The sequence below is a fragment of the Vespula pensylvanica genome, chromosome 3 (assembly GCF_014466175.1).
Source record: "Vespula pensylvanica isolate Volc-1 chromosome 3, ASM1446617v1, whole genome shotgun sequence".
Classification (NCBI taxonomy): Eukaryota; Metazoa; Arthropoda; class Insecta; order Hymenoptera; family Vespidae; genus Vespula; species Vespula pensylvanica.
In genome coordinates, this window is record NC_057687.1 from 1863890 (window position 1) to 1886849 (window position 22960).

At 37.2% G+C, this 22960-nt stretch overlaps 1 protein-coding gene across 2 annotated transcripts in view; it reads left to right on the plus strand.

The window, feature by feature from the left end:
- The first annotated feature begins 2612 nt into the window (after positions 1-2612).
- The window catches only part of LOC122627638 (COUP transcription factor 2), a 118731-nt gene continuing 98383 nt past the window's right edge, over positions 2613-22960 (plus strand). Inside the window, exon 1 of one of the 2 annotated variants that reach the window (XM_043808923.1) lies at positions 2613-4813. In XM_043808923.1, the coding sequence (XP_043664858.1) occupies positions 4435-4813 (379 nt within the window). In that variant the 5' untranslated portion in view covers positions 2613-4434. The remainder of the gene's footprint in view (positions 4814-22960) is intronic. The other variant, XM_043808924.1, reaches the window with a different exon arrangement.

A 22960-nucleotide genomic window follows, 5' to 3' on the forward strand; every position in this document is an offset into this window, starting at 1 on the left:
GAGAGAGAGAGAGAGAGAGAAAGAAAAAGAGAAAGAGAAAAGAAGAAGAAGAAGAAGAACAACAAAAAGAAACGATCGATAGTATCGATACGATAATAGAATGCCGGCGATTCGCTTGAGGAAATAATAACTATCTCGAGGTGTTAATTGCAAGCGAAGAAAAGAGGAGGATACTCGGATGAAGAAAGAAAGAAAAAGAGAAAGAGAGAGAGAGAGAGAGAAAGAGAGAGAGAGAGAGAGAGAGAGAGAGAGAGAGAAAGAAGGAGAGAGAAAGACAAGAGTAAAGAAAATCGTTGAAAGTAGCAGCAACAGCAGCAGCAGCAGCAGCAACAGCAGCAGCAGAAACATCAGCAATAGCAATAGCGACAGCAGCAACCTTCTTTGATGGGAGTTCTTTAACGAGCGGTACGACGAGAAGAACGCAGCTTGATTCCCGATGACACGGCGAATCAGATATGGCCGAGTCGATAGTCGCGTTACTCGCGTCCACTCGTCCTCATCATCCTCTCATCCTCCTCCCATCCTCTTCTTCTCATCCTCCGATCGTTCCCCTCTCCTCATCCTCATCCTCATCCTCATCCTCATCGTCATCGACATTTGCATCGGCTGCAGCTGCAACGGGACGGTAACTCGACGATTTTTACGAGCTAGGTCAAAGTTCGCGCATTACCTGCCGCCGGCACGTCGAGCCAATCCACGATGACCGGTGGTATATTCTCGCTCTTGCTTCTGCTCATTGTCGTTGTCGGAGTTGTCGTTGTCGCAGTTGACTTGAAAGACCGAGGAGCGCACGAGGGGCCGAATTAGCATAGCCCGCACATGCGTATTTATTTCCTCATTAACGCCATGGCTGACCCCGTCAGCCTGTTCTTCACTCTTCTCTCTCTTTCTTTCTCTGTTTCTCTCTGTCTCTTTCTCTCTTTTTTTCTTTTTCTTTTTTTAGTGCTCTAGCAAAGAGACAGACCAGGAAACAGTATAGATACGATAGATATATGTATGTTATCTACATATATACATAATCTCTCTTTCTATATATATAATATATGTATGTATGTATGTATATATGTATGTATGTATGTATATATACATAATACATATATATATATATATATAAATGTGTGAGTGTATGTATCTACTTATATTATAAGCAATTGTCCTCGCAGTAATCTGCATATCTAGTTGAATGGATGAATTCTTCAAGAAAGTAAGCAACTTCCTCTTACGACTAGTTCGTTCTAACGTTTCAATCGTTCAGGTGGGCGTCGGAATATATACGACTTTTGCGGCTTTTGGGTTCGATGAACGTTCGCCGAGACATAGTTGCGTGAAGAAAATAGGAGGACGAAAGAAAAGAAGCATCACGATCGATTCTAGTAAAAGTTGAAAACGTGCTGCGATACGGGGTGAAAGAACGAAGCGTGTGTCTTCGGTACGTAATAGAAAGAAAGAAAGAAAGAGAGAGAGAGAGAGAGAGAGAGAGAGAGAGAGAAAGAGAGAGAGAGAGAGGGAAAGAGCAAAGAGCACGACAGTGAAAAGTGCAGAGGTAGAGGGCTGCGACCTGACTGACCCTGACTCGATGGCCCGGCCGCCTTCGAAGCCCTTCGTAGCCCTACTCCTAGCACTTTTACCCTCACCCTTAGCCTCGGGGGTGGATGGAAGGCGGGCCGGCCCATTTTTCGCGCCCCACTTGACTCCTCGTGCTCATTGGCTGCCGCCCTCTAGCTGTGACCTCTCTTTCCGAGCACAACCCCTGCATCACCAACCCCACCTTGTTACGATACCTATGTAAGAAGAAAGGAAGGAAGGAAGAAAGAAAGAAAGGAAGGAAGGAAGGAAGGAAAGAAGGAAGAAAGGAAGGAAGGGTGAAAGACAACGACAGGTTTCTTTTATCAAACGCAATCCTTTTTTTCCTCCTCCTTCTTCTTTTTCTTCTCCTTGTCCTTTTTCCTCTCCTTTTTTCCTTTTCCTCAAAAAAAAAAAAAAAAAAAAAAGAAAGAAAAAAGAAAAAACTATCCTCGATTTCTAAAGAGATACGATACTCGAAGAAGATGGAAAAAAGCTTTGAGTTTTTCTCGAGTCTGGATTCTTTAACGATCGCATACTGCTAGTTGGGTTTGATAGAAAGCCTAGCAATATCATCGGCAGGTTGAAGAAGAAGCCCGAGAGAGTTCGAAGGAAAAGAAGCTAGAATAAGATAGAGATAGTGATAGAGACAGAGAGTAGGGAGAGCAGAGAGTAGTGTTTCGTTGGAGTGGGAGAAATATAGAAAGAGAGAGAAAGAGAAAGAAAGAGAGACAGACAGAGAGAGAGAGAGAGAGAGAGAGAGAGAGAGAGAGAGAGAGAGAGAGAGAGAGAGAGAGGAAAGTTGATAGGAGGTCGGAGCAGAGAGCAACGGAGTGAGAGAATGATCGAGAGAAAGAAAGAGAAAGACGTATAGATATAGACCGAGAAGTAGTAAGAGAGAGAGAGAGAGAGAGAAAGAGAGAGAGAGAGAGAGAGAGAGAGAGAAAGAGAGAGAGGCACGTTGCGCGAGACGACACGTTGCTCGACGGTGGTCGGGCAACGCGTGGTGGTCCGTCGAGGGTAGGGTAACTCCGTAGCCAATGAGAGGCTCACCGGGGCGCGCCCGGGACTCGACCCCACCTTCGGTAGCCATGGCAACCCGTAAAATCCGCGAGAAAGCCGCGAGGCTTCGGGGTGGTGGGGGCCAGGTCGATGTCAGGGGTCGTCTTAGTCGGCAGTCGGTCTCTGGTCGGCCCCAAGAATAGTCGTCGTATCGAGGCGGTAGTCGAGTATCACCTCTCTGTTCTCTCCTCCTCCTCCACCACCTCCTACTACTACTACTACTACTACACACTACTACACACTGTACACTCTCTTTGCTATCATATATACTGTTACTACTCACACTACTACTGCTACTACTCTACTGCTACTACTACTACTACTACTACTACTACTACTACTATTACTACTACTACTCTATCACTACTACGTTGCTCTCTCTTCACGAAACGCACGTAGTGGCAGCGTGTGCTCTTGGATCGTGTGCGCGCGCGCATCTACTGCTATCTCTCTTTCTCTCTCTCTTTCTCTCTCTCTCTTTCTCTCTTACTCTCTTCTTCCTTTTCTTCTTTCGCTATCGCTATTACTTACTTACTACTCTACTACTACTACTACTACTACTACTACTACTACTACTACTACTACTACTACTACTACTACCATTATCGTAGTACTTCCTTCTTATATACGTCATTCTGTCCTTTTCTATCCACTTATCTCTTTCTCTTTTTTTTTTCTCTTTTTTCTTTCTTCCTTTCTTTCTTTCTTTCTTTCTCTTTCCCGCGCGCGTGCCTCCGTGCCGCGTCAGGCGAACGCATAAGCTCCGCCGAGGACGACGTGCCGTGGTGGACGCGACGATCGTCGAGTCGCGCGCGCGCTTTTCGCTCGAGAAGAGAAGAGAGGTGCCCGCGAGGCACCACCGTGTGACAAGAAGCGCCGTTTACGTGTGCCGAGAAAGAGAGAAAGAGAGAGAGAGAGAGAGAGAGAGAGAGAGAGGGAGAGAGAGAGTGTGCGAATTCCATAAAAGAAAGAGAATCGATCGATCGTCTGGTAACGTTCCCGACGCGTGTTCTTCGGGGGGGTGTCAGAAAGAGTGAGCAAGTGCATTGGTTTCTTTTCTTTTTTTTTTCTCCCTTTCTTTCACCTTTCGCGAAATGTCAACCGAACGTTCGTCGATTACGGTTTATAGCAGAGGAAGAGGGATCTTTCGTGTCGGTTGTTGGACCCTCTAAAGTATAGACGCAAGTTGCGTTTCATTCGTTGGAGAACGTTCGGATTTGTTTGGTACCAGGTTGGTACCGGCGGTGATCAAGAGTGTCGTCTCGAGATTTAATGGATTATCGCGTTTAATTCGACGATATATACACAAGCACATATATATATATACATATATATATATACATATATAAAACTAACTGAGTGAAAATAAAAGTAAAAAGGATAAAAGACAAGGAAGAAAAAGAAAGAAGAAGGAAGAGAAAAAGAAGAAGAAAAAGAAGAAGAAGAAGAAAGAGGAGGAGGAGGAGGGGAAGGAGGAAGTAGTAGTAAAGAGTGAGCGATTTAATAGGACAAGTGCATCTTAGAGGAAAAGACACGTACCTCGAGAGAAGCGAGAGACTCCTCGCGATCGGCGCGAGTCGAGTCGAATCGGAGGGCTCGGTGGTGGCGTACGAAGAGGAGGAAGGAGCCGTCAGGGTGGTTCGAGGGGGGACAGGAGGCGCGGACGCCCTGGCGACTGCCGGGGTGGTTTACCCGGCCGCGACGGCGACGTTGTTCCCCGGCCGGGTGCCGGCAGGACACCACCACCACCACCCCGAGTTCACCAGCACGTTGGAGCTGGGGTTCCCGGCGCGCGGCACCACCGCCTCGATGGCGCTGGTAGCCCCGCCGCCCTCCTGGGCATCGCGGGACCCTGGAGCTAGCCTCGGGGCCGGTGGTGGGCCCACACCAGCCGCGGCACCAGCTGCCACGGCCGGCGGCGGCGGACCACTTCAGGTTGGCCCGCCGCCGCCCATGCCTCCTACTACGCATTTAACACCCTCGGCTACGCCCGAAGATATCACGTGCCTCGTACCCACCGGTGCGGTTTTGACACCGAGAGATCCTCTTCCACCTAGCACCACGCCCGGAAGTCAAGCCAACAGCTCGCAATCCGGTAGCTCGCAAACGGACAAGTCGCCGAACATCGAGTGCGTCGTTTGCGGGGATAAAAGCAGTGGAAAGCATTACGGACAATTCACCTGCGAGGGTAAGTCTTGATGCGAGGATAACGAAGATGTATGTTCATCGTGATCTATGGTTCTACCTTTCTATCGTACCGGAATTCCCTCTCTCTTTCTCTTTCTCTTTTTCTTCCTGCCTCTCTCTCTCTCTCTCTCTCTTTCTTTGTATTATTCTCTTATGAGGATTTATATGGTCGTCCTTCTAAGATCGTTCCTCGTGTCTTCCTGTCGATCGCTTGATTTAGGGTAATTATTGAAAATTGAGTATATCTGCTTTTGAGCGGACGGGATAGGGAAAAGATGCAACCCCATGTATTTTTGCGTGGTCACTCTCGTCGTTGTTCGACTACCGAACTCATTAAAATTCATGAGTATTCTTCTCTCTCTCTCTCTCTACCTTTTCATCTTTAACTAAGACGAAGTCAAAGTATATATATCCGAGCTCTCTATTTTGTACTCGTACCTTAAGGAAGAGAAAGAACGTATAGAGAGTGTGCGGTTAGGGGGCAGATAGCGTAAGGCAAGGAGTAGACCGCGGACGTTCCTAATGACGTTTATTACCGCGAGAATTATTTTAATGAACGCAGAGCGAGGTAAGAGTCCTGGCAAATCGCTATCTCTCTCTCTCTCTCTCTCTCTCTTTCTCTTTCTTTTCTTCTATCTTTTCTCAAATAAAAATAGACGGATGATGGCTTAAAAAAAAATTAAGATCGAGCTGAGAGATATATATGTGCTGCAGTTAATTGCACTCTCGATGTAGTCCAAACGAAAGAGAAAGAGAGAGATAGATAGAAAGAGAGAAAGAGAGAGGGAGAGAGAGAGAGAAAGAGAGAGAAAGAGACAGGACGTTTCGTCGGTGAACGTTCAAAGTGCGCGCAAGTGCGGAACGCGTGTTTCGCGATAAAGGTCGAAACTGTCGAGCGATTAAACCACAACGGGGACACGCACACACGACATTCCACGATATACTATACCATCGATAATTGCCAACCGTTTACAACCTGTAAAACGCGATACCATATCCCACCTGCTACAGCCCGAACTCGGACCCGAATGTTCGGGCACGTGCGAATTAGTTTTCGTATAAAATCAATTAAAAAGAATCGATTGAAGCAACGACTTACGATCTCGAAACGATCGATATTACATCGAAAGCGAATTGGATCTTCTAACAGATACTTTCTCTCTCTCTCTCTCTCTCTCTCTCGCTCTCTCTATTTCTCTTTCTCTTACCATCTTGAAATAATTGCATTTGCAAGCACGTTTCTTTGTATGTATCTGTACTTGTCTCTTTCTCTTTCTCTCTCTCGTTCTCTGTTTCTCTACGGTACTCTTCGTATATCTCTGTATCTCTGTATCTCTTTTTCTTTGAGAAAAAGAGAGCCGACGGTCGCGTGGCCACCCCGCGGAAAGCGTCGCGAAGATACGCCGAGATATCCTAATGAACCCGCGTTTCTCGGCTAATTACTCGCCCTTAGAACGGCTCCTGCTGATCTTCACAGTGCGATGAACTTTGAACGCTCGGGGACCGGTCGTTGAGCTTCTTCGTTTTCTTTTTATTTTTCTTCTTTTTCTTCTGCCTCTTCTTCTCCTTCTACGTCTTTTTCTTCTTCTTCTTCCTCCTCCTCCTCTTTTTCTTCTTCTTCTTCTTTCTTTTATTATTTCAACTTGCGACGATTTCGTCTATTCAACACGATAGTCAATTAAGCGACGGCTGACCCGTTATTAACTCACGATTTTAACTAATCGTTTTGTTGTCGTGAAAGAGAAAGAGAAAGAGAAAGAGAATAGAAATAATCATCGAGTAATCATCAAACGTGTTACTTTGAACTCACATTGAAAATTTCTTCACCCTCGATGCGTTCCAATTACGAAGGATACTACGATGTTTACCGTTATTAGGGTGAAATCTCTCTCTCTCTCTCTCTCTCACACACACACACACACACATCTCTTTCTCTCTATCGGTGGTATACTCGACGTCGTAATAACGTGCTCGATCTGACGATAATTTCTATTCACGGCGACCCTAATTGCCTGGAAAACGACGACACGACCCTCGTCTGCTAGCCGAGTGACACGTCGAACGATCGGTGCTTTCTCTTTCTTATTCTTTTTCTTATTTTTCTGAGATGAACCGTTCGCGTGATTTCATTGGAATATTTCTATCCTAAAAGTGTTTCAAGGTATACGAGAAAGTTTTCTAGGTTTATATTGTTTCGTATATATCTATCAATTTGGATTAAGAATCTTGTCAAGTTGTTCGCAAAACAGCTGTTTGTTCTCTTCCTTCTTCTTTTTATTATTATTATTATTATTATTATTATCATCATCATCATTATTATTATCATTATTATTATTAATATTATTATTATTATTTACATTGAGATGATACAAATGAATAATCTCTTTATATCAATTATCATTGTATAGATTAAAAGCAATAATAGAGCGTCTAGTAGTTCATTAACAAGTATAGAAACTAGGATCATCGTGATAGCGGTAATTCTCATCGTGAAACAAACTCGATTAATTCATTGTCACGAGAAAACGTGGAAGTGATTCGGAAAGAGATTTGTTCGTTCGTATTTCGTTCCTTTCGCAATCGTTAAAGTACAAGAGATACGAGACTCGGATATCTTATCGACAAATTTGAACGTATAAAATGTAACATCGGAATTGAGTTATTATAGAGTTACATAAAATTTGTCAATATAGATAGAATATTTATTTCGTTTATTACATTTACCCAAGACAATTTATTTTCGTTGCTGGTTTTGTTAAAATCTCTATCGAGTTACAAGGATTCGAGTATTACGAATAAGCAAAGGGAAACGAGCAAGAGCAAAGGGCAATGAAAACAGTTAATCGGTTAATCGTCATCAAACGAGCAATGAGAAACCGTGATCATTTGGTTTATACGTAGTTTCTACTTACTTTTGTACATCTAAACCCGATACGGTGTACCTTTCGTCTGATATTTCTCGTCGTGATTCGTCCTGCCTACCATCTGTGAATCATCGAGCACGCGTCGCGCACCCTATTTGCCGATAACCCGGCAATCGAGACCGCATCACGAGAACGTCCTGACAAATTGACGATAATTCGCGGCCGTTTGACATCGCTTGACATCAAAATCAATCCGTCGACGTAATAAAGTGATCGCCGACAATCAGGGCGATTACGGCAATGAACGTTCAATGCGGAACGCTCGGTTTCTATTCGGTGCATACTCGGTGCAACGTCATTCCTTTGATTTTCAATAAAATCATTGCCCGAGGATTAGATAGAACGAAGCTGATCATCCCTGTCATTCTTTTTCATTCGTTTACTCGACATTGTCGGGGCATAGAAGTTTTACTTAAAGTAACTTTGTTGTAACCATTGATTTTCATTATTAACATTCATTATGGAATAAACCTGGCCGATAGCACTTGTCATCCTTTTTCATTCGTTCACCGAGTTTCTCTAAGAGAACACAAGTTTCGTTAAAGTGACTTACGTCGTTTCTTTGATTTTCATTATAAACTATTCACGAGAAAACGATGCTGATCATCCTCGTCATTCTTTTTCAATCGTACGACCGGTTTCTCCCTGGAAAAGAAATTTCGTTGGACTAACTTCGTTGTTAACTTTTAATTTTTTTCACGATACCAAATATTCTCAAGAAAGGAAATAACCTTAGATTCTTCGTTTTATTCTCCATGAGATCGTTTTGTACGAAGAGAATAAAATAGAACCAGATTGATCATCCTCATCATTCTTCCTAATTCGTTCGTCGAGTTTCTCTGGGAAAATAGGCTCGATCAAGATTCTTTTGTAATTTTTATTTTCAATAAAAATCATTGCCAATTTTCAACAAAATCATTCTCGATTGTAATTAATGTAACAACTAAAAATGAAACAAGATCGATAAAAATCATCTTGTTGATCACCCGTTCGTTTCCAATTTCAAGTTTTTCTAATCTGATCGACGGTAAACAAAACATTTGTCATTAAAATCTATCTTTAAAATTATCATCAATAAAACTCACAGCGCCTGCGAATAGAAATCGACTATAAGAAAACGGAATGGCAAGGTGACACTTACAATCTTAACTTTTTCTTTTTTTTTTTTTTTTCTTTCTCCCTGCTCGTTTTATCGACAGAAAGAAACCTAATGAGAAACTACTTCTCGTAATATACGTATTTCGATAAACAGGACTCGTGCCGGTTTCCTTCTCTCTCCCTCTCTCTCTCTCTCTCTCTCTCTCTCTCTCTCTCTCTCTGAAAGTTACGAGTTACGAGAAATGAAAAGGAACGTTCAATACGTTCACCGAGCTATTTCGCGGAAGACGCTTTCAAGGAGGACAGAGATGAGATGTAATTAAAGTCCCGTAGTTGGATCATTACACTGCGTGTCCGATAAATTACGACTTTTACGACTGGGGTTCAATTCGCAAGGCCGAATCCTTGTCATCGTTCGGGCATATCCGAATAAAACAAAAAAAAAAAAATCTTGACGAAGGAATGAAAAACAAAAATGTAATAATAAAAAAAAAAAAAAAGAAAGAAGAATAAGAAGAAGAAGAAGAAGAAGAAGAAGAAGAAGAAGAAAGAAAATGAAAGAAAAAAGATGCTCGCGTTCTTTCTCGTCGCTTCTGCGGAAATTTCGATTGCGAGTCTCCTCTTTTCGTCGCGTATCAGGCGCGTTAAAGCGCGCAGATATCACGATCGTTACGCTCGAAGATGGCGTCGGTAAATCGTCAGCTTTACGATCCTTGTGTAAAACCGGCCGCCACGATTTGGTGGTACTTTTCTTTTTTCTTTCTCTTTCTCTTCCTCTTCTTTCTCTCTCTCTCTCTCTCTCTCTCTCTCTCTCTCTTCTATCTCTGTCCCTATTTCTGTCTCTTTCTCTCTCTCGATTCTCTTCGTAATTTGGTAGCCATCGAAATTTCTTTTTGAGTCGTCCTCAACTCGCCGCCTGTATTTTATCTCTTTAACTCTCTTTTTAATCTTTCTCCATTAAGGACTTCCTCTTTCTTTTTACCTTTCTTTTTCTTCTTTTCTCTTTTCTTTTATGAGAGCTGGAAAGAGACAGGTAGAGGAACGATTAGGATTGTTCGATGTTAGCATAAAGGATATTGACGTTGATAGAAGAAGGGAGAAAACGGGAACGGTTAGTAAAAAAGAAAAAGAAGAAAAGACAGAGAGAGAAAGAGAGAGAGAGAGAGAGAGAGAAAGAGAGAGAGAGAGAGAGAAAAGAAGGAACAAAAAAAGTAAAGTGCAAAGGGTTGAGAAAGTGAAAGGGAGGCTCATAGGGGGAGGGTCACGAGGCGTTTACGCGTTCCCTTGACGCGAAAATATTTTGATCGATGATCCTAGCGAGAAAAAGACAGAGAGAATAAGAGTAGATCTCTTTACGGGGACTTAAACCGGCCCGGTTCGTAAACCGGACACACGGAGAGCCCTTTCTCGGTAACCCTTCAAAAGGTCCGATCAGGGCATCGGTGATGGCCTTTTCTACCTTACTAGGCCATGGGAAAAATCGAGGGCAATACGTGAAACTGGTCTTTGGTCAAACCACCATGGATAATACGAAGAACGGAGAAAGACACCCTTTGGACCCTTAATGTCGAACCTTCTCTCTCTCTCTCTCTCTCTCTCTCTCTCTCTCTCTCTTTTTAAAGCATTAGTTGGACGACGAAACAACGGTTTAGAAAAAACCGGAGGCGTTAACGGCTTCTCGGAGCAGCCTTCGCACGTCGTTCCGTTTAGCAACGAAACGAGAAACCACTCGCGTTTATTCAGCTTCCGCTCGCGTGAAAATGCAAATTTAAATCTCTTCGTAAGGGCTCGAAAGGTAAAAAAAAAAAAAAAAAAAGGAAAGAAAGAGAAGAAAAGGAAAAAAGGAAATTTTTCTCGTTCCTACGAACGATACAATTTATCATCGTTGTCATCAATTTTAATTACTCCTTCTTTTTTTCTCCTCTTTCTTTCTCTTTTTCTTTTTTTTTTTTCTCGTCAAATGATCTAAAGGGTCCATGTACACGTAGTATAAACGTGATTGTCCGATAGAAGAGAAGTGAGTTAGAGGGTCGCGATCGCATAAATCGAAATTCTTGGATTTAAGATCACTCGTCCCTTCGAGTCCAAGCGTAAGAGATAGAAAAAGACAGAAATAGAGATAGACAGATAGAGAGAGAGAGAGAGAGAGAGAGAGAGAGAGAGAGAGAGCGGAGGAAGATCCTCTCTCTCTCTCTCTCTCTCTCTCTCTCTCTCTGAGAAGGACGTCAGGTCCGTTCGAACGTAGGATACGCTTGAGATTAGGTTCGAGAAACGAACATTAATCTGCCGATTACAGGAGCCCGGGTTCCTCCCATTCGAAGTACCACGACTCGAACAAGGTTCTTCGTCTTTGGTTATTGCGCGATACTCGTTTCCTTCCGCGAAGAGAGCTTAACCCTCTGTCTATTCTCCCTCTGTCTCTTTCTATCCTACAGCGACAATATATTTCGTCTCCTACCTACTACTCTCTTTTCATGCTAGACCATTATGTTAGCGATTAGGCCAGTTTCTCTTGTCCATGGATGACGATTTTCAGATAGAAAATCTCTCTCTCTCTCTCTCTCTCTCTCTCTCTCTCTCTCTGTCTTTTTATATCTTTTTCTTTCTTTTCCGATACTTTTCGATTTTTCAACTACTTAGATATTTCGATAGATCGAATAGATTTTATCGAATACGAAGATTAATTATGATCGTAAGAAAAAAATCGTGAGTGAGATCGATCAATCACAACGGCACCCTTCCCATGATAATTAGCGCTGATGTGATTGGACCCATAGAGAAGATCCATCCATAGATCACAAAAGACCGACTCTACTTCTTCTATCGTCCCTGTGCCTATGTATATGTTTATGTGTCTATGTGTTTCTTTTTTTTTAACTCGATCGTCTAAAATGATTTAAAACGAAATTCCGTGTAATTAACTCAATGGAAACGCTGACTTTCCTTAGTTTCGAAAGTTGATCCGATTAGATTTTCGGCTTTTCGGTCTCACGGAAGCTTTTCGAGCGTGTGTATACGTTTGAAAGATAGAAGAAGAAAGAAAATCGAGCGATGTTTTTCCTCTTTCTTTCTCTCTCTCTTTCTCTTTCTCTTTCTCTTTCTCCTACTCGCTTATATCTACTCTCTTATTCGACAACAATGCGCGGCATTGTTTCACACGCTGCAGCAACGCAGCAACGTGTTATTATCCTGTCCCTAACCGTTCCACCCACTCATTTTCGAGGGCACCGACTTTAGGCGCGCGGACACAGGTGTGCCGATCGGCTGGCTTGTCGTCGGGAATATATCGTTCTTCTTCTTCTTCTTCTTCTTCTACTTCTTTTACTTCCTCCACTTCCTTCACCTCCTCCTCCATCTTCTTCTTTTCTTTCTTTTTAAAGTTCCTTCCAAGGAATAAGATGGGTCTCTTAAAATGTCGACTTAAAATGTCGGTCACCGACGATACAATTTTAACGATACATTTAGACATTTTTATTGAAAATATCGTGTTCCTTATTTTATAGAAAAAAAAAAAAAAATTATATGTTTATTAAACAAAATTTGTATTATGCTATATCACGTAATTTGTATTTGGTGAATATTAACTTTCCAATGTTAACTAATAATTCATTCTCTGACGAAATAATGAATAAGGATTATGTAGTATAGATATATTAAGGACGTAAATTTGTTGTTATATAACGTTATAGATGATATAAAAAAAAAAAAAAAAACGATAGAAATTGATTTTATAGAAATGTCTATTTCTCTCTCTCTCTCTCTTATATATTATTAATAACGTATAGTAATAATTAAATCATTTGTTTGAAAATATGAATTAAATATAGTTTTCTCCGTCTTCTTAAATTTCTTTGCAAGGAATACGATAGGTCTCAAAATTTCGACTTATGATCACAGATTAGTATACAATTTTAACGATACATCTAGAAATTTCTATTGAAAATATGGTGTTCCTTATTTTATAGAAAAAAAAAATTATATGTTTATTAAACAAAATTTGTATTATGCTATATCACGTAATTTATATTTGGTGAATATTAACTTTTCAATGTTAACTAATAATTCATTCTCTGACGAAATAATGAATAAAGATTATATAGTATAGATATATTAATATTGTTGTTATATAACGTTATAGATGATATAAAAAAAAAAAAAAATGATAGAAATTGGTTTTATAGAAATTTCTATCTCTCTCTCTCTCTCTCTCTCTCTCTCTCTCTCTCTCTCTCTCTCTCTCTCTCTCTGTCTCTCTTATATATTATTAATAACGTATAATAATAATTAAATCATTTGTTTAAAAATATGAATTAAATATAGTCTTCTCCATTTTCTTAAATTTCCTTGCAACGAGTAAGATAAATCCCTTAAAATATCGATTTAAAATGTCGATCATCGACGATACAATTTTAAGAATACACCTAGAAATTTTTATTAAAAATATCGTATTCCTTTCTATATAAAAAAAAAAATTATATAATATTTATCAAACTTATAGTATTATTATGGTATAACAAGTAATTTATACTTGCTGAATATTAACTTTCGAATGTGAAATAATAATTAATTTTCTGACGAAATAATAAATAAGAATTATATAATATAGATATATTAAGGACGTAAATTTGTTGTTATATAAGGTTATAGATAGTATAAAAAAAAAAAATGATGGCAATTGGTCTTATAAAATTTCTCTCTCTCTCTCTCTCTCTCTCTCTCTCTCTCTCTCTCTCTCTTACATACATACATACATATATATATATATATATATATATATATATATATATATATGTTATTAATAACAATTAATATATTCGTTTAAACTATCGTCACATGCAAGGGATCGTTAATTTTCATAAGAATTCAACTTCTTTCTTCTAATGACGATATCTAGATATCTGTAGAAAGTGGAGCATTTAAATGGGAACAGCTATGAGACTTGATTGCTTATTATCGTAGGATAATGTTTCTTAAATAAAAGAGTTATAGCGTTCTAAACGATAAGTATATAGTGGTAGAAACAAGTTTTCCTCAGTTACGAAATATATTACATGGACATATTGATACATATACAATCAGATTGACCAGTAAACTCGTTTATTAAGAGAAACACGGAAGATGGTTCGATTACAAAAATAAAAAAAAAAAAAAGAGAGAAAAATAGAGAGAAAGAAAGAGAGAAAAAGAAGATAAATAGAAAAGGATAAATAGTTACACTTAACAGAAGGAGAAACCGGTTGGTTTTCAGTTAAACAGGTGAATCCATGCTTCCGTTCCATTTACAACGTATTTGCTATATTAGAACGGCATTTCAATATGGTTTAGAAATTCAAATTAATTTTTTTCTTTTTCCACGGACGAATCACGCAAATATTGTAGCACACGCGAATAAATATAACACGTGTAGATCTATATATAAATATATTATGTACATCAATGTATATATATATATATATATATATATATATATATATATATATACATATATATATATACATATATAGATGTACATAATATATATATATATATTTATTATATATATATATGTGTGTCACATGTTATACATATGTATTTAAAATTTTCAAAATAAAATATCTTTGCTTCACATCGTTGTACGAATGTCTATGTCCGGGTTTGTTATTACCAAGTGCATAGTAAGTACTTACAGATATGTAAATAAATAAGCAAATACGTGAGATACGAATGATTGTGTATATAAGTAGGTCAATACAAAAAAGAAAAGAAAACGACGTAGATTTGAAAGACAAAGGAGAGGACATTCTGTAGGAATGTGTGCGTGAATCGAACGGTACGTTAGCAATCTGATTATATCATCGTTTAATGTTATTCTATAAAAAATACTGTCTCGATCATTCCGTCTAAATGGAATATATATATATATAATTTTATAAATGGAATATATAAAATATATATATATATAATTCATAATATATGTATATTACATTTATATCTATATGCAGATTTATGATTTATAGACGTAGACGTTTCTTTGATCGATGAATTATCAAAACACGCGTAACACGTGGAAAATTTCATGATCTATAAAAAGTCTACGCTGGACTATCAATAGTATTCTAAACGCTGAATGTATTTTCTATTTTTTTCTTATTCTTTCATTTCCTTATTTCTTTTTATTCTTTCTGAAAGAATTGAAAAAGAACTCATCAAATAATTAAATTTTCCATTTGATTTAACTCGAATACAACGATGATTATTGTTTATCTGATATTGTAAAAATCCCAAATATCTGTATTTAAAGTCGAATTAATTCGATTCACCGCAAGAAAGTATTAATACAGCATTTTATAAATGAAACTATTGATATAACATTTTTAACGCAAATTCGTAAGATTTTAAGTATACCTGTGCGTAAACGATCGAAGTTTATTAATTCTTGCTTTCTTTACACTTTCAGAAAAGGAACGTTTTGAACACTCGTGAGACAATTTTACGTTCGATTTCGTTTCGTTCGAAAGGAGTCAACCGCAACAGGGTTACTTAAGAATCCGAGCGTCGTGGCTCTATAATCATAGTAATTACGTGGCGTGTGGGTAAAGCAGTGTTTAACAGCGGGATATTATTTGTCGTGAATTACACGTGACGTCGATAGGAGTCAAGTCACAGGTATCCATACATCCACACAAACACAAACAAACACACACACATACACATACAGATACATATGTACTTACATATCTCTAAGAAAGCAAGACGATCGAGCTCGAACATTATATATATTACGAGTCCTGTCCACTTTTTATTCCATTTCACACTCATTGAGACCCTTACACAAACACACACATACATATATATATATATACACACACACACACACATTCATACGTTTCCTTAACTTCTTCTTATGCTCGTCGTAGTTGACATAGTAACTGATGGTACGCTCTTCCTCGTCCTTGTAAAACGTTTTTGCCCTATCATGATCTTCGCAGCACGATGACTCATTTCACCGTAACATACGGCGACTATCAGTAGAATAATATAAAATCAAATTCGAAATAATCTAACACGATCGTTCAATTTTGATCAAAATAATTTTCTTTCTATTCTATATGACAATTCGAAGATTGCAATCGTATAAAGATTTAGGACTCGTCTGAAATAAAAGTCGTAAAAGTTACTGCGATGAAGTTTTGTGAGCGGTCTCAATACATATACCTTTGTCTTTGTGTTTTTTTGGTGTGAGTGTGTTTTGTGATATCTGGCAAATGTCTGCGAAGTACGTTAAGGAAATAGAATTTCTAGCATCGCGCACCGAGAAATACTCTCTCTTTCTTTTAACGGGGCTTCTTTCCGAGGTCTCTCCCTTCTCGCAGTCTTACGCTTACTTACAGACTTACACGGACTTATGTACGTCTCTACGGTATACCCTTAGCCAGTAGGAAGAGAAGCCAGACATCCTGCAGCAGGCCCCCAGGCGGGCTAATCGGTCTAACGAGATCATATTATATTATTCCGACTTTGCTAATCTTTATTAATCTCGTTTCTACTACGGGGCATGTGCAAGCAACCCATACCTTTCTCTCAAAATCCACGAAACTCTTCTTCTCCCTTAACGTACGTTTGCATTTTCAAATCGTTTACGTACATGCGATCGATCGTTCGTTCGTTCGTTCGTTCGTTCGTTCGTTCGTTCGTTCGTCATTCCTCGAGACATCGACAATCATTTCTTTTAATTTTGATAACAGTCGTTATTGTTGTTGTTCTTCGTTGTATTCGATGTTATTAGAACTTCAATGAAATTACGATCGGTATCGAAACTTTTTCTTCTTTTTTTATTTTTTTGTATTCTTTTATTTCTTTTTGTTTCTTTTTATTTATCTTTCTTTTTCTTTCTTTATTTATTTATTTTTTTTTTTTTTTTTTAGAATTTCTGAGAACAATCCGATCTCTTTTAAGACGTTATCGTACAATCAAGATTTAGATCGTTTAGATATTTCAGGATGTTAAAGAAGATTTGAGAAACGTTTTGGTTTTTTTAGAATTAATCTAAAATATAGCGTAAAAATTTCATTAATCAAAGACGATGATTGTATGTAGATTGGTTATGTTTAGTGCTACATGAGAGATTTTATAAATATTCGTCAAATTTTATCTGATAATGAACTAATGCATCAGATATCTTTTCTTATTCTTTTGAGATTCGATCTGTTATTGTACCATTTGAAATAATATTTCTAATTTCAAATTTACATTATATTATATAAATAGTGTATACATATATATCTAATTTATAATATAATTTTGTTATATATTTTTTTTATAATTTTAATATTTAGTTTAAAAGAGGTATTTTTTTATTTGTTCCAATATTATGAATTTATTGATGGAATAGGATAAGTTAAGTTCAGTTTCATATTATCTTATAATTTATTATCATGAAATAAAATTCTTTATTTCTAATAAAAATCAAATATATCATTTAATATCGAATAGCACATTAATTAAAAAGTCAATGTTATAAACTCGTAATTTAAAAATTGTTCATGAAATTGTTCATAAAAAATAAATCTTATGATCACAGCGAATAAATAAACATAGCGAAAAAACCTTTTCAATATTCAATATTTTCTTGAAATGATATTTGATTATTTGAATTTATTTCGAATTAACTATCATTCTTATAATTAATATAGAAGCGTGCCCATTTTAAAATCGAATATTAATAATAAGCACGATATTTTACCATCTTATTTGAATTAATACTTTGCACTCCGAATTAACTACCAATCTCTGTTTTTTATATTCAATATAGAACGCACGCTTTCTGAAAATCGAATTAATTAATAAAAATCAATTTTTAATATTATACTTTATCTTGTTCTACGAATTAATATAATACTTTTCACATCAAATTAATTAACAATCTTCGTTTATTATAATTAATATAGAACAAACGCTTTTTAAAACCCGAATGAATTAATAAAAATCAAATATTAACAAAAAGAAAGAAAAAAACACGATACTTTACCTTGCCCTATAAAATAATACCTTCGAATTAACCAACAATCTTCGTTTCTTATAATTAACATAAAACAAACGCTTTTTAAGAATCAACATAATTAATAAAAATCGAATATTAACGCTAAACATTCGTCAGCGATACAGAAAAAGAGATAAGAAGGAAAAGAAAAAAGAAAAAAAAAGAAAAAAAAAGAAAGAAAAAGAAACCAAACAGGAGACAAACAATCTCGTAATAATTCAAGAACGTCGTCATTTTTACATTCAACGCGATTTTTTTTCTTTCTTCCTTAAAAAAACCATTCGAACTATCGACGTTTCATCGTAGCTTTCATCGTAAAGTGGATTCTCAGGTTGGCCGAGGTAAGAAGACGATGTACGGCACGCACGGACGCGCACATGGACTCTCTAGATGGTGTATATGCAACGGGCATAGAATTACCAGGCGCGACTTAGCCGGACGCATCCTCTGTGACCAATTATCCCACTAACGAACCCCGCGCACCGCTTGCTATTTGCCAGCGCAAAGAAAACGCGCCTAGCATGCGTCCGCGTGCGTCTACCTATCTATCTACCTACTAGCAACCAGCAACGCGTCTCTTGCCTGGCGAAACCAGTGCTGCTCTTCGGGCTAATTAATTATAACAATGTCGTTAATTTCACGCGGTCGAGTCGAAACTTCAGCGACTCGTGAACCCTATCTTTGGTCCTCGATTTGTTTCCTTCTTTTTTTCTTCTATGTCTTTGTCTATCTGTCTGTCTGTCTCTCTCTCTCTCTCTCTCTCTCTCTCTCTCTCTCTTTTTCTTTTTATTTTCGTCTTTCTTTTCTGTTAATCACGATTTTTATTAAGTTCCTTTTTTGCTTTTCTCTCTGTCTCTTTGCCTGTCTGTCTGTCTGTCTGTCTGTCTGTCTGTCTGTCTGTCTATTTATCTGTCTCTCTCTCTCTCTCTGTCTGTCTCTCTCTCTATTTTTGTCTTTCTTTCTTGTTTCTTTTCAATGTTTCGTTTTGTTTATTTGTTTCTTTTCTTTTTGCTTCGTTATCCTTTGTGACGGGCTTAATTTTTCTTTTTATTTAGACACCCTATGCGATAAATATTCAGATATATATTTTGTAAAAGTCTAATTTTATCTTTAGATTCTTCTTACATAATGTAGAATTTCATTTATATTTTAAAATCAGAATTTAACTGTGGTATGTAAATTGATAATTTTAGCCACATTTCGATGTAATTTACATGCCCGCCGCCGTATTAATTTTATCGTATTAGCTTCCATACGATACGTGTTAAATTGAGATTTTAATCTAAATTCTATCGTCGTGGTATCGTATTATTTTCATTTAAGTATGAGATTTATTAATCGCCATGTCAGATCTTAATGTACAATTTAATTCATATTTTTAATGTAATTGTGATACAAGGTAATTATTTATTATTATTTCTTTTCTTTTTTCCTTTCTTTCTTCTTCTTCTTCTTCTTTTTTTTTTTTTTTCTTATCCAGTCTCGTGCTTTTGTTCCATGAAGTAATGTATCTATCTTCATGTTAGATCATTTAACGATCTTAGATCAAACTCCTTTTCTTCCGCGAATAAACTAGACAGAGAAAGATTTATTTATCATCAAGGGTTTGTTAAGAGCGTATCGTTCCGACGGGAAGCCGATAAATTCACGGAGCAACGCCACCGACTAATTTGCGCTCACTAGTGAACTAACAGAGTGTATGTATCCCAACGAATCGTCTTATCGCACCAAGTAAGGACAAATAATTAGCGAAGGGAAGCTCTTGCAGTGATGATACGACCGCTCTTTCCCATAACTCGAGAACGTAATAAAAGGGAAGTAAAAGGATTCTGCATGTCGTACTGTCATTCGTACAACGGCTTTTCTTATTTAAATTATCTTATTCGTTAATTCGACATTTTTTTTTGTCGACGTAACGTAATTAAAGATTATCAATTAACAATGACAAACCTTGAATTAAATTATGTATTTATTTAATCATCTTATCGTATAACATCGTCTCAATTATCGTTTCGAATATTCAGTAATTTATCAATGTAATATAATTAATTATTACCAATTAGTAATGGCAATTATTGAATTATTTATTTCGTCGTGAATGCACCACGAAACGGTAACGTTTCCTCGTTTCTTCTTCTTAATTTTTTTCTTCCTTTCCTTTTCTTTTTCTTTCTTTCTTTTTTTCTTTTTTTTTCTTTTTTTTCTTTTTTTTTTTTTTTTAACTCGAGTCATTTTCGTGAGTCATACTCGAAAGATGATCGTCTGCTTATTACGTGCAGATACGCGTGCCTGACTTCCAGCATGCTTCGCAATTTTCACGGAAAAACGAAACGATCTCCGCCTTCCTGAATGACGAGATGACATTAGAATGGGTGAATTGATGACGAGGGAGAGAAAGACAGACGAAGAAAGAGAGAGAGAGAGAGAAAGACAGAGAGAGAGAGAGAGAGAGAGAGAGAGGAAAAAGTATGATTGAGATACTATTAACAATTTTTGTTTTCAGTGATTAATTTTTTCCATCCTCTTTTTGTTTTCTTTTTCTTTTATCATCCTCTTCCGTCGATTTGACGGAATTGATACTTTCTGTCACAACGTGTAAGTACTTATTTTCCGAAAGAGTGACTCGGTGGAACTCATCGTTTATTTTTTCTCTCTTTCTCTCGTCTATCTATCTATCTATCTATCTATCTATCTATCTATCTATCTATCTATCTATCTATCCATGTATCTATTTATCTCTCTGTGTGTCTTCAAAGTCCGATCCGATTTCTCGTACGCACCAATTTCGATACATAGATAGAGTACATATACATTTTCTCGCTATGCAAAATAGCCGTAGCAGACTCGTTTCGAGAGGCGATCGTTACGGTCGCATGCTCGAATCCTTGAGATCCTGATGCTAATTCGATGATTATCGCATAGGTACGAGCATTCGTATCGCGTTTCGATCGTAAACTTTCTTTCCTTCGATCGACGAGAATAATCCTCGTCGCGAGGCCTTACGACAGATTGAAAATCAAACGACCCTTGAACATTGTCGATCAAACGAACGTAATCATTTCGTTATTAGCATTATTACAAATGTGACCTATTAAAATCGAATCTCGTTAAGATCGAGAAAAAGGAATCAACTTATGTTTTTTCTACTTAATCTTTTTTCTTCTTCTTTTTTGTATCCTTTTTTTTTTTCATTCACCATACATCGACGAAAAGAAATGATAGAAAAAATCACTTGTTATGTAGGTATTCTTGAATCAATTTGATTAATCGTGCCTATATAGTAGACTTTGTTAATCATGTCGCGTGCAGAGATTATATCGTTGGAATAAATAAAAGAGAAAATAAATTAAATAAATAAATAAATAAATAAATAAATAAATAAATAAATAAAAAAGATAAAAACTAATCGATAATCTTTACAATACCGTACGATTTTATTGTTTATAATTTATTATAGTCGATATTAATATACGAGTTAATATAATAATTATTATAACTGACGAAATATATAAATTTCGAAGATGTCTATGAATTAAATTCGATTAAATTTCATACAATTAATTGGTTATATATATTTATCTAATCGATTAAAAATACAATATTAATATTCGATGTAAGTATAATAATTTCTTATGCGAACTTTTCTCTTTCTTTCTCTCTATTTCTCTAACTACTTACCTATCTATCTATCTATCTATCTATCTATCTATCCATCCATTCGTCTATGTATCTATCCGTCTGTCCTTTTCATCCAAGTTACGAGCGTAAGACGAATAGCGTGGCCACAAATCGTCCGGCTAGACTATTAGCTACGTACCCTTTAAAGGACAACAGCAGGAATCCCTTCTCGCGTAGTAGGATCGGCTTCTCTTCGAGGCATTCGAAAGGCGGAAGAAGGGTGCCGAGGCTCGCGCCGTTTCAGCCACTCGTAGCACACGGAATGGAACGAGTCTCCGAGCAATGAAAATTCAATGACGCGAGCAATTTGAGCTCCGGGGGCTGTGCAAGCTGCAATCTGAAAGTATAAACAGTGTACTTGCACGATTCTCTGTCCTTTTCTCTCTATCTATTTCCCTTGCAGTTAGGTTACGCATGGTTCTCTCTAAGCTGGTATAGAACTATAGGTATAACGTATGCGTGTACGCGTGTGTCTACATATATGTACTTTGTACATATATAGGGTGGTACAGATAATGTGTTACAAGATACTCTTTCGAACCATTAAGGATAGTAATTTGGATTGTGTTCTAATAAAATATGATATAAGGTAAAAAGATGTGAGCTGGTATTATGGGAAACAAAAGCAATTTAATTTATTGAGTATTACAATTTAATTTAATTAATTTAAATAATTAAATTGAGGAGTTATTAATAGTGTAAAATGTAAAAGTGTGTTTAGAAAATATAATATATTGTATTACATATAAACATATATATTTATATATATATATATATATATATAAAATATATTAAAATATCATTCTCATGACGATGACATCTCTCAAGATGATTAGAAATATGATAACTAGAATAATATATGATTATTAGAATTACTTATTATTTTACTATTATTTCTAATTATATATTATATCAAAAATATAATTAGAGAATAATAATTAGAAAATACTATAGAAAATTTACTTAAACCTTAGTATTATCTCATTTAATTTAACACAACCGTCCAATACCATATATCGATATTATCAACATACTTCTAATTTCACTTTACAATTCTCGTAACACTTTATTCGGTCCACCCTATACACCTAAGAGTATCAACCCTTCTCTATCACTCTCGCTTCTTGCGCGGTACCAGGTAGCACCGCATATGTGAAGGAGACTCAAGAACAGCGTCTCCTAGTGGTTGCCTTGCGCACTATAATCGCGTAATTTGCGTGTAACGATGCAATTTGTAGTTATGGCGACCCCGCGTTCCCTTTCTCAGCGGTGGTCGCTGTGCCGACGACAACACGACGACTACGATACGACGACAACGACGACGACGACGATGACTACGACGACGACGACGACGACGACGACGACGTCGACGACGACTACGACGAGTACAACGACTACGACGACTACGATGATGACGAAGAAGAAGAAG